At 41.5% G+C, this 13,314-nt stretch overlaps 1 protein-coding gene across 5 annotated transcripts in view; it reads right to left on the bottom strand.

The window, feature by feature from the left end:
* SMURF2 (SMAD specific E3 ubiquitin protein ligase 2) overlaps nucleotides 1-13,314 on the bottom strand; it is a 142,321-nt gene that overhangs the window by 35,925 nt on the left and 93,082 nt on the right. For all 5 annotated transcript variants that reach the window (XM_017349279.3, XM_070060465.1, XM_070060463.1 and 2 more), the window contains 4 exons: nucleotides 12,275-12,359; nucleotides 6,251-6,334; nucleotides 3,248-3,450; nucleotides 674-758 (listed from right to left, as the gene is read on the bottom strand). In XM_017349279.3, the coding sequence (XP_017204768.2) occupies nucleotides 674-758; nucleotides 3,248-3,450; nucleotides 6,251-6,334; nucleotides 12,275-12,359 (457 nt within the window). The remainder of the gene's footprint in view (nucleotides 1-673; nucleotides 759-3,247; nucleotides 3,451-6,250; nucleotides 6,335-12,274; nucleotides 12,360-13,314) is intronic.

Genomic DNA, 13,314 nt, shown 5'->3' with positions numbered 1-13,314 from the left:
TCTCTGTTCCCTGCTTCAGCCTCAGCTCCAGCTTTCCTAGGCACTTGAGGAGTGAATCAGCAGGTGGGAGTTCATTCTCATTCTCATTCTCATTCTCATTCTCTGTCTCTCTCCTTCTGCCTCTCAAATTAAAAAACTAATAAAAGTAAATGAGGCCGGCACCGCGGATCACTAGGCTAATCCTCCGCCTTGCAGCGCCAGCACACCGGGTTCTAGTCCCGGTCGGGGCGCCGGATTCTGTCCCAGTTGCTCCTCTTCCAGGCCAGCTCTCTGCTGTGGCCCTGGAGTGCAGTGGAGGATGGCCCAAGTACTTGGGCCCTGCACCCCATGGGAGACCAGGAGAAGCACCTGGCTCCTGGCCTCGGATCAGCGCGGTGCGCCAGCCGCAGCACACCGGCCTCGGCAGCCATTGGAGGGTGAACCAACGGCAAAGGAAGACCTTTCTCTCTGTCTCTCTCTCTCACTGTCCACTCTGCCTGTCAAAAAAAAAAAACAAAAAACAAAAAAACAAAACAAAAAAAAAGTAAATGAACAAATGTCATATTTGTTTATAGCATTACAAACAAAATGACTATTAGAAAACTTCAGCATAAACTTCTTAGAAGTTATGGGTTTACAAAGCAAAGAAATTCTAGGTAAAATGGTATGAGGATTACTTAAAATATGTGCTCACCTAGGCACTCTTGGATCATGCCATGTACTCACACCAGTCTGAGTATGTAAGAAATACACCTGACCTTGTTGCGTTGTCCTCTGTTCTGTAAAATAAAGAAACACTAACAATAAAAACATATTCAAAATGTTCAGATTAAAGTTACATACACTAGAATGATACACAAGGAAGATCTTCAAATTGCCTATCTATTTTATTACAAAAAAAAAAAATTTACCATTAATTGTTCTGTCCCCTGGAAATAATCTTAAGTGGTGATAAAGGTCACAACCAGCTATATAAAAGCTGATTAAACTTATAACAGTTAAACACTGACTGCTGCAATAGAAAATTGAAAATAAGACTGTCACAATACCAATTTACAAAAAGATCAAACAAAAGAAGAAATGATCTCTTATTTGTCTTTAATGCAGAGCCTGAGGGGAACAAAAGGGTTAGAGGAAGGTGACAACTTTGGGGAGGGTGGTAGGGTACTTTCAGAAATTTCCCAAGATGTGGAAGCTGATAATGCTTTTTTATCATGACTAATTTATACCAAAACTTACATCTTCTTTTCTTGACAGAGGTATATTCTCAAGACTACATTTGGGCTCAAACAAAAGCAAAGTAGATGGGTATAGGAGAGACATTCTAATGTCACAAATAGGTAAAGATTAAAAAGCAACCAAGATAGAAACAAGAGGACTAATGAGCAAGTGTATACTCTAAGGAGAAAAAAGGTCAAAGATTAAATGAACTCAAAGGCCCTGAGAAGTGAGTGGGGAAGCCAGGAAGAAGAGAAAGAATCTGTAAAAGGTGGGGTTTTTAGTCTTTCAAAGTAACAGAACCATTTTTCTTGACTTGAGATCTAGTGAGAAATATATAAAACTTTGCAAATATTATTAATAAGCTTATTTATTAACCTGTATTAAAAATCAATGAATTTAAACATTTAAAAATTATAAACATAAAATTACTTAAAATCAGTTATAGATGACTGTTATCGTAACTTTTAGCTTTGATATTTACTTTATTCCATTTTAGTTATACAAAACTTGTTTAAACTCAAATCACACAAATATTGCAAGTACATAATCACCCCCACTCCAAATTGTTTGCCTTATAATCTCAGTTAACAAGAAGAGGTGGAGTGAGGTATGTGGGCTAAGAAGCTGCATGGGAAGCCTGCATCCAATATCAGAGTGCCTGATTTCAGTCCTAACACTCCCACTTCTGATCCAGGTTCCCACTTATGTGCATCCTGGGAAGCAGCAGATGAATAGCTCAAGTATTTGGCTCCCTGCCACCCATATGGGAGACCTGGAAAGAGTTCTGGGCTCCTGGCTTTGGCTTGGCCCAGCCCTGGCCATTATAGGCATTTGGTGAATAAATCAGCAGAAAGAAGATCTATCTGTCTGCCTTTCAAATAACATGAAAATAACTAAAAATTTTGAAAAGAAGTGGCAAGAGATACTTTATTCTTAAGTCTGAGAACTGAAATACCAGCTATTCTAAGTGGTTCCTATACCAGACATCATCAGGCACTTCATAAAAGATTATATCACTTATTTCTTGAAACAAATCTAAATAATTGGTACTTCTTTCCCCCATTTTATGAAAGATAAAACTGAGGTTTTAGAGAGACTAATTATTGTGCTCAGTGGAAAGTGGAAAAGCCAGGATATGAACCTAGGTTTGTCTGAAAACTCATCCTCTAATTATCTTATAAGTTAATCTGTGAGGCACATCAGTTAATGGATAATTTTTTCTGTGGTTAAAGAGCTAATGTTAAAAAAATTAAAATCATGCTTTTGCAAAATATTTTTAAAAATATCCTAGAGTGAAAATACAATATGAGTTAAGTGAGGTAACTCCCAGTGTTGGTCATTAGGTGTCACCATCAGCCCAAAAAAGCGCAAGTTAACACTGGCTAGATTTAGCAAACAAGGATTGCATACAAGTGTTTCCAGGTTGTGATTAATTTAGAAAGTTCTGTATTCAACGAGGAAAGGATCTGTGTCATTTTCCCCACATGAAATCCTACACTTCCAGGACATCAGATAGCATTGTAGTATTTTATAGAAACAGAGATGCAGCTACATCATTTACAACAATCCAATCACTCAGATAATTCACGATCATAGCTAATATCAACATCATATAAAATATCATCAGAAATATGCCTTGAAATTATTTCTAAATGTCGGTCCAGAAAATTACATTATAGGTCTGGTTTCAGATTACCATTATCAGTAACAATACCATCTTTACCTTAATATAGTGCCTGTTTACAAAATAATCTCCCGTCGTTTCAATGATCCTCACAATACATTTGTGATAAGATGTTCATCTTGTTTCATCATAAAAGAGCACAAAAGCTGAACTTAAATGACGAGCCCAAGATCAAACTGTTGGTCAGATAGTCTTCTACCACTTCAAAGATTTTTCAAAATTGGGAGCTTTTACATTTACTTTTATTTTCATGAAGAATCCCTAAACCTAGATGAATAATTTTTTAAAAACTGATTTTCTGCCTTTCTTAGCAAGCTGAAATAGGTAAACAACACTTGATTTCTCCTCTGCTAGTTGTCATACCATAGCCTTCTGGGAGGTCTGGAGGAGTATGTAAGTGTGTCCTGCTCATGTAATTTCTATGACGCTGTGACCTGACCCTCCTCTCTGCCAGTCTGGGGTCTGAAGACTGTCCACATGTTGCACCATTTGTTCCACTAATTGGAGTGTTCTCATCAACAAAGCAGCTAAGAGGTCTGCCAGGACTAGAATATTCAGACGCCGGTCTATTGAAAAATAACAAGGGAAAAAAAGGTATCAATTTAGATATCAAAAGTAGCTTTCTCTAAACAATATACATACTGCAGTAACAATCACGTATAAGAAAATGGAATAACCGATAACCAATACAAATTTAATGTTTCCAAAAACTCTGGTAAAAGTTAGCCTGAAATCTCTAAGCACCAAAGAAACTGGGTGATAAGCAAATCATCAATTATGTATTTAAATAATTTTATATTGACTTCAATTATATTTTATATAAAATCCACATAAACTTATAGACAAGAGTAGTGGTTTACAAACCACTATTTATTTGTCCTGACTGCAGCCTACCTCTCAGACCTGATTTCCCATCAATCTCCCTCTCTGCTTCTGCCACACTGATATTCTTCCCGTTTCCTGAACTTGCCAAGGTAATTCTACCTTTACTCTTTTGAGAGTAGTAGCTCTTCACTCTACCTGGAATAATCTCTCCTATTCTCCTGAGATCGGTTCTTCACTGTCATTGAAACCACAGTTCATGTTTAAACATTGCCTAAGCAGTCCTTCCAACCTCCCAATCTAAAGAAGCCACCCAGTCACTGGATGGTATAGATGCTCTGATTTACAATGGTCCAACTTATTGACTTTCTGACTTTAAGATGGTACAAAGACAATTTGCATTTACAAACACTACTTTGAATTTTGATCTTTTCCAAAACTAGCAATATGCAATATAAAACTCTTACCACAGCTGCCAATCAGCTCCGCGATCACAAGAGGAAACCAGAATACTCTATAGTGTGCGGTGTGGCTAAGCTGCAATGTTTAGTAGGCAAGGTGCATTAAATGCATTTTTTATTTCCAATATTTTCAACTTAAAATGGGTTTATTAGGATGTAACCCCATCATAAGTCAAGGAGCATCTGTACATCTCAGCTCCTCAGCACAACAATTACCTGACATTTTTGCTGCTTATTTGCATCCTTGTTTTTGTCTATCTTCCCCACCCCCTTAGAATACTTATTCAGAGAAGGGGGTCTGCCTAGTTTATTCTCTACTATAAACATTCTCAGCACCTAGCCCTTGACATATGTATTTGAGTAGTTCCAAGAAACGTTTATTCCAATAAACGTTATTCAATGAGACAAGGAAATAAGATAGTTTGTCTCTTCAAGGGGCTTTCAGCCTACTGTAAATCTTCCAAAACAAAAGGACAGTCAAGAGCTAATTTTTAAACCAATTTTTCATATACATAGAAATTAACTGTCAGTTAAGTGATATAGAAGGAAACGGACTTCACTTAAACATTGACAATATTAATTTATACTCAGACTAAAAAAAACACAAGAAATACAACTCTCAAATCAGCATGTTTAAAAATGACAGCATGAACTATTAAGCTTTTACCTGAGAATCATAGTATGATACAGAAAACCTTATGATTTAATTAGTTAAGTGATTAATGCCCAATACATAAAAGTAGACACAGCTAATGAGAAGCATTTGCTATTCTATGCCTGATGCCAGTTCTGTTCTAGACAAAAATAAACAGAAAACAAAACACTACACAAAACTGGCAAATTTCAGTTTCTGAAAATCATCTTGCATCCCCAAGTCTTTCTGATTAAGCTTCCTAAGGAAACAGAACATTCTGCCATTCTGCAAGGTTTACTTCAGAGTCTTCCCCTGTGGCTCCTCTATCATCCCAGCCACCATTCTAAGTTACATGGCCCTCCTTTGGCCCCACAGCACCTGGTTCTTACTGAACACAGGCCTCACTTGGACATGATATAACACATTTAGTAACAGCCATCCAGTAACAGACTCAAACATGAGTTTCCTTGACCAAAAAAAAAAGATTCCCAAAAGTAGCATGAATGCTCAAACTGATTCATTCAAAAGATATTTACTGAGTACAACTGCAGGCCCAGGAGCTACAACAGCCAGATGGCCTGTCAAAAAATCCTGTTGAACATTATTTTACCAAAATAAATAAAAAATAAAAGTTACTCTTTTTTTGAAGATGTATTTATTTATTTGAAAGTCAGAGTTACACAGAGAGAAGGAGGCAGAGAGAGAGAGAGGTCTACCATCTACTGGTTCACTCCCCAATTGGCTGCAATGTCCAGAGCTGCGCCAATCTGAAGCCAGGAGTCAGGAGCTTCTTCCAGGTCTCCCAAGTAGGGGCAGGGGCCCAAGGACTTGGGCCACCTTCCACTGCTGGATCAGAAGTAGGGCATCTGGGACTCGAACTGGCACCCATATGTGATGCCGGCATTGCAGGCAGCAACTTTACCCTCTAGGGCACAGCACCAGCCCCAAAAAATACTTTTCAGAAATAGATAAAATAGTGAGGCCGGCGTTGTGGCATAGAAGGGTAAGCTGCCGCCTGCAATACCACCATCCCATAAGGGCACCACCAGTTCTAGTCCCAGCCACTCCACTTCCAATCCAGCTCCCTGCTGATGAGCCTTTGAAAGCAGCAGAGGATGAGCCGAGTACTTGGGCCCTTGCACCCACGTGGGAGATCGGATGTGGCTCCGGCTTCAACCTGGCCCAGCCCTAGCCATTGCAGTCATTTGGGGAATGAATCAGAGGATGAAAGATCTCTCTCTCTCTGCCCCTACCTCTAACTCTGCCTTTCAAATAAAAACAAAAGTCAATCTTTAAAAAAAAAAAAAAAATGGTACCCGCTGTACAGTTTCCTGATCTGTTGCAGTATAAACCAAGAAGAAAAAATCTAGTAAAGCTACCAGACAGCAGAAAGGGAACTCAGGAAAATGACTAGCACAGAATACGCAGGGAAAATGTCTATGTTCTTACCGTGTTGGACGTTCCCATTGTGTAGTTCTTGTAATGTGGTTTAGATACTGGATTCTTCCAGAAGCAGTTCGCCTTTCTTCCCAACTTAAATAAAAATTTTGAGAGGTAAGACATTAATAGGTATTAATAGGAAAACTGGGACACAAAATGTTTTTAGTATAATCACCAAACCAGGAAAGCATCTGCTGAAAGATCAATTCACAGAATATAGGACTTTTTTGCCTTTGGAACTGCACAATATTTTTTATGGAATTTTGAAGCATCTGCAATATTAACACTGGGGTGTGAAAAGTATTTTCTATCAGCCAAATTCTGAGAATACTGTAATAATGTAAACACTCAATTCTATTAATTTCTCTAGAATTTTGTGGAAAGTTGTTATACTAAAAATACGTTTGCAGGGGCTGGTGTTGTGGCGTAACAGGTAAAGCTGCTGCCTGAGATGTCAGCATACTACCTGAGCACGAGTTCGTGTCCCAGCTGCTCCATTTCGGATCCAGCACCCTGCTAATGGGCTGGGAAAAGCAGTAGAAGATGGCTCAAGCGCTTGGGCTCCTGCCAGCCATGTCAGAGACCTGGATGAGGCTCCTGGCTTCAGCCTGGCCCAGCTGTTAAGGCCTTCTGGGGAATGAACCAGGGGAAGAAAGATCTCTGTCTCCAGCTCCCCTCCCTCAACTCAGCCTCTCAAATAAATAAATATTTTTTTAAAGAAGGTTTTTTTTCTTCAAAGATTCATTTATTTATTTTATAGAGTTACACACACACACAGAGAGAGAGAGAGAGAGAGAGAGAGAGAGAGAGAGAATCTTCCACCTGCTGGTTCACTCCCCAGATAGCTACAACAGCCGGGGCTGGGCCAGGCCAAAGCCAGGAGCTTCTTCCAGGTCTCCCATATGGGTGCAGGGGCCCAAGCACTTCAGTCAACCTCCACTGCTTTCCCAGGCACACTAGCAGGGAGATGGATAGCAAGTGGAGCAGGTGGGACATGAACTGGTACCTCATGAGATGCAGACATTGCAGGCGGTGGCTTAACCTACTAAGCCACAGTGCCCAGCCATCAAATAAACAAATCTTTAAAAAGTAAATAAAAAATACATTTAGCTATATAGTTGACTAAGATTATAAGGCTAGTAACAAGAAGAGTAAAGAATGGAACAAGGTGGTCTAAAAATAAAAATAAAGCCCAGTGTTTGGCCAAGCAATTAAGGCATTGGTTACAATGCCCACAGCCCATTCTGGAGTACCTGGGTTCACTACACAGCTCTAGCTCCTGATTCTACCCAGGGAAGCAACAGGGAGGGCTCAAGTAGTTGAGCTGTTGCTACCCACATAGGATCCTATCTTCAGTCCTAGCCAGAGGCAAGGGGTCATTGTGGCAATTTGGGGAACGAAGGAGGAGATGGGTGTGTCCTCTCTCCTCCTTTCTAATAAACTAATTTGAAATAAATACCACATATTTTTAACCAAAATTCACCAGAAAAGCATATAAAAGCTTTCCAAAACATTCAGTATAGTCAAACATTTTTATTTTTTACGATTTATTTACTTATTTGAAAGGCAGAGTTACAGAGAAGCAGACGTAGAGAGAGAGAGAGAGAGAGAGAGAGAGAGAGAGAGAGGTCCTCCATCCACTGCTTCACTCCCCAGATGGTCGCAACAGCCGAAGCTGCACTGATCCGAAGTCAGGAACTTCTTCCGGGTCTCCCACACTAGTACAGGGGCCCAAGGATTTGAGCCATCATCTACTGCTTTCCCAGGCCATTGCAGAGATCTGGATCAGAAGTAGAGCAGCGGGGACTCGAGCCTGCACCCATATGTGATGCCAACATTGCAGGCAGCAGCTTTACCCGCTACGCCACAGCACTTTTTTCCAAGAACACCATTTCTCCCTCAACTCTATTTTAATTCATATAATGAAAAATAGGTAAATGACTACAGAAATGTGGTAATGTTAATATTTCTACCAAAATATTGACTGAGATTTGGTTCATTACAGCACAGAAAAGGGCAGCAGTTAAGACATAGCTTGGGACACTCACATCCTACATCAAAGGTTCTAGTCCCAGGTCAGCTTCCAATTCCAACTTCCTTGTGCAACCTGGGGAGGCAGCAGGTGATGGCTCAAGTACTTGAGTCCATGCCACCCACATGAGAGAGTCAGATTGAATTCCAGGCTCCCCCAGGTGCTGTGGGAATTCTGGGAGTGAACTAGTGGATAGAAGATGTCTCTTGGCCGGTGCCGCGGCTCAATAGGCTAATCCTCTGCCTAAGGCGTTGGCACACCAGGTTCCAGTCCCGGTCGGGGCACCGGATTCTGTCCTGGTTGCTCCTCTTCCTGTCCAGCTCTCTGCTGTGGCCAGGGAGTGCAGTGGAGGATGGCCCAAGTGCTTGGGCCCTGCACCCCATGGGAGACCAGGAGAAGCACCTGGCTCCTGGCTTCGGATCAGCACAGTGCGCCGGCCGCAGCAGCCATTGGGGAGTGAACCAATGGAAAAAGGAAGACATTCCGCTCCCTCTCTCTCTCATTGTACACTCTGCCTGTCCAAAAAAAAAAAAAAAGTCTCTCTGTCTCCCTTTCTGTGGTCTCTTTCAAAAACTATATATAAAATTTCTTCTAAAAAACAGAAAATAAAGAGATGCTATGGGTTTTCTCCCCCTGTGATCACAATTATGGTATAATAACGAGGAGTAAGAAGTTTAGAATAAGCCTTATATTTTTTTTTTTTTATTTTTTTGACAGGCAGAGTGGACAGTGAGAGAGAGACAGAGGGAAAGGTCTTCCTTTTGCCGTTGGTTCACCCTCCAATGGCCGCCGCGGCCAGCGCGCTGCGGCCAGCGCACCGCGCTGATCCGATGGCAGGAGCCAGGAGCCAGGTGCTTTTCCTGGTCTCCCATGGGGTGCAGGGCCCAAGCACCTGGGCCATCCTCCACTGCACTCCCTGGCCACAGCAGAGGGCTGGCCTGGAAGAGGGGCAACCGGGACAGAATCCGGCGCCCCAACCGGGACTAGAACCCGGTGTGCCGGCGCCGCTAGGCGGAGGATTAGCCTAGTGAGCCGTGGCGCCGGCCTAAGCCTTATATTACTATACTCTCAATATTGATTTTTATTTTCCCCTTCAAAAATAAATACAATTTATTTCACCTCCATAAAACAATTAATAGAGATATCAAGGATATAAAGTGATCTATAAATAATTATAGCAATTTTTAACAGTTTAAACAAAATGAGTAAATATTAATGCTTGGATGTAAAATTTGATGTCAAGAATCATGAGTCAGGGCTGGCACTGTGGCGTAGTGGATAAAACCACTGCCTACACTGCTGGCATCCCAGATGGGTTCCAGATGGGAACCCAGCTGCCCCACTTCCAGTCCAGCTCCCTTGTAATGTGCCTGGGAAAGCAGCAGAAAACTGTTAAGTCCTTGGGTCCCTGCATCCACGTGGAAGAGCCTGAAGAAGCTCTGGGCTCCTGGCTTTGGCCCGGCACAGTCCCAGCCATTGCGGCCATGCAGGGAGTGAACAGATGGAAGATCTGTCTCTCTGTAACTCTGCCTTTCCAAGAAAATAAAAAATAAATCTTTAAAAAAAAGTGAAAGGTGATGGTGATAATGACAATAAACATTATAAAAAAGTGATTCAAATTCGAATATTACACTTAAATGGATACAACTTACTGAACATAAATTATACTTCATTGAATTAATTAAAATACTTTAAAAAGGAACCAGTGTATTGACACAGCACATTAAGCCCCCGCCTGCAATGCTGGCATCCAATATGGGCACCGGTTCGAGTTTCTCCTGCTCTAATTCCGATCCAGCTCCTTGCTAAAGCACCTGGGAAAGCAGAAGAAGATGGCCCAAGATTTGGGCCCATGCACCCACAGACATGAATGGAGTTCCAGACTCCTTGTTTTGGTCTGGCCCAATAGTAGCCATAACCACCATTTGAGGAGTGAACCAGCAGATGGAAGATCTTTCTCTCTCTAACTTTGCCTTTCAAATACATAAGTCTTTTTAAAAATAAAAAAGTCTTTTTATTATTTATTTATTTATTTATTTTTATTTTTATTTTTTTGACAGGCAGAGTGGATAGTGAGAGAGAGAGACAGAGAGAAGGGTCTTCCTTTTGCTGTTGGTTCACCCTCCAATGGCCGCCACGGCCAGCGCGCTGCGGCTGGCACACCGCGCTGATCCGAAGCCAGGAGCCAGGTGCTTCTCCTGGTCTCCCATGGGGTGCAGGGCCCAAGCACTTGGGCCATCCTCCACTGCCTTCCTGGGCCACAGCAGAGAGCTGGCCTGGAAGAGGGGCAACCGGGAAAGAATCCGGCGCCCCGACTGGGACTAGAACCCGGTGTGCCGGCGCCGCTAGGTGGAAAATTAGCCTAGTGAGCCGCGGCGCAGGCCAAAAAGTCTTTTAAAAAAAAAATCAGAAAAGGGTCACAACTGGTATCAAACAAATAGAGCAGTGCTAAAGTTTGTGAGCTTCAGAATTATGATTTAGGTCCATGCTCTTACTAAGAGGACTTAAGGGGCTGGAGCCGTGGCGCAGTAGGTTAATCTTCCTCCTGCGGCGCTGGCATCACATATGGGTGCTGGTTCTAGTCCCAGCTGCTCCTCTTCCATCCAGTTCTCTTCTGTGGCCTGGGAAAGCAGTAGAAGATAGCCCAGGTGCTTGGGCCCCTGCACCCACGTGGGAGCTTGGGAAGAAGCACATGGCTCCTGGCTTCAGATCAGCACAGCTCCAGCCACTGTGGCCATTTGGGGAGTGAACCAGCGGATGGAAGACCTTTCTCTCTGTTTCTCTCTCTGTCTGTAACTCTACCTCTCAAATAAATAAATAAAATCTTTAAAAACAAACAAACAAAAAGGAGGATTTAGGCCAGTTAGTTAAAGGTCTTGGAGCCGGCGCCGCGGCTCAATAGGCTAATCCTCCACCTAGTGGCGCCGGCACACTGGGTTCTAGTCCCGGTCGGGGCGCTGGATTCTTTTCCAGTTGCCCCTCTTCCAGGCCAGCTCTCTGCTGTGGCCTGGGAAGGCAGTGGAGGATGGCCCAAGTTCTTGGGCCCTGCACCCCATGTGAGACCAGGAGAAGTACCTGGCTCCTGCCTTCGGATCAGCGCGGTGCGCCTGCCGCAGCGCGCCAGCCATGGCAGCCATTGGAGGGTAAACCAACGGCAAAAGGAAGACCTTTCTCTCCTGTCTCTCTCTCTCTCACTATCCACTCTGCCTGTCCGAAAAAAAAAAAAAATTAATAAAGGTCTTGGAATCTTAGTTTTTTTAATCTACAACATGAATGAGAGTAACAACAGTAGTAGCAGTAAACAGCACTTACTATATGTAAGACACTATGCCAAAGTGCTTTACACGAATGACATCATTTAATCCTTTTAACAATTTATGAGGTATATACTATTAGCAATCGCCCTCTTTTATAAATGTAAATCCAAGTTTACAGAATATAAATAAATCAATTAATGTCATAAGTCTAATGAACAGAAAAATAAGGATTGGAACCTAGGTCATTTAATTCCAGAATCACATGCTATATACTACTACTTGCCAATATGCTATGAGAATTAAAAGATATGATTTGCTTAAATCAATATCTGATAAACATGTGTTCAATAAATGCTCTGATGTTCTAATTGCTATTACCTAAATTATCTTTCCCATCCTTCTACACAGAGTAATTTCTCAAATTCAGGACTGGCATGACCTGCTTTGAATTATTTAATCAAGCAAAAAAATTTTTTTAAATAGTGCTGACAGGAGAATCCTATTTGTCAAAAAATTTCATTTGCCTCCTAGCTAAAACCCTTAAACATCAAATTTAACATATCAAATCTATGTTTCAGTAATGATAAACTATAACTAATTTTCCAAGTAGAAATAAACCTACATTCTGGAATATATCATAGCAAATTTCTAAAGTTAAGTACATTTAAAAACCAACTTCTTTCTCATTATTTAATTTAAAGGAAATTCTCTATTTCTCTAATGATTTCAGTGATGTAAGCTTACCCGTCTGGTAAATCATTATCAAACAAACGACTGCAGTCGACAACTTGTCCTCCCGTGCCTATTCGGTCTCTGGACTGAAGACTCACTATTAAACGACAGAAACATTACTGATTCACAGAACTAAGAATTACTATATTGTCTAAAATATCTATCTTAGAAGATAGATCTGGCTTGGCTTATTTTATTCTTTGTTTTCTACTAAAATCTGTGATTTCTTTTCCCACAGATTTTTCTCCCCTTTAAAAGCAACATTTAAATGTCAAGATTTTCTATACTTTGCCATGCTCATGGAGTAGTCTAATTGTTTTTTTACCACTGTAATGGGGCGAAGCAAGATCACTGTTGCACTTAAGCAGCATAACACACTAAGGATATATTCATGTAAAAAGGAGTTTGAAAAGTTCACATCAATTTTGGTTTACTTCCTGATAATCAGACCTTGTTAAAAATATATGTTGGATTCTGGCAATAGGACAAGCCTTGGATTCCTTCAGTTTTAACCATATACATCATCAGTATAGAAGCATCACGATAAACTTGAAGCAGGAGACAGACTTTAAAGCTGGCTCTACCAACTGGTTGAGCACTGAAACCCTGGACAAAACACTTAACATACTTAAGGCCCAATCTGAGTAATGAGGAAATTAGCTTAAATGGTACCCCTCAAGTCCTTCCTTGCTGCTCTAGTATTACTTCTGTTCTTGAAAACTCTCCCAAAAGACTAAAGTACAACTTGACTATAACTCAACTTTTTTTTCTTGAAGATTTATTTATTTATTTTATTTAGCAGGGGCCAGCGTTGTGGCATAGTAGGTAAAGCTGCCCCCTGTGACGCTTGCATTCCATTTGAGTGGTAGTTCATGTTCCAGCTGCTCCACTTCCTATCCAGCTCCCTGCTAATAGCCTGGGAAAAGCAGCAGAAAATGGTCCAAGTGCTTGGGCCCCTGCCACCCACATGGGAGATATGAATGAAGCGCCTGGCTTCAGCCTGGTCTAGCCCCAGTTGCTACAGCCATCTAGGGAGTGAACCAGTGCATGGA

Source organism: Oryctolagus cuniculus, chromosome 17, assembly GCF_964237555.1.
Source record: "Oryctolagus cuniculus chromosome 17, mOryCun1.1, whole genome shotgun sequence".
In the NCBI taxonomy this organism is placed as follows: domain Eukaryota; kingdom Metazoa; phylum Chordata; class Mammalia; order Lagomorpha; family Leporidae; genus Oryctolagus; species Oryctolagus cuniculus.
This window is presented reverse-complemented; position numbering and strand designations above follow the sequence as displayed.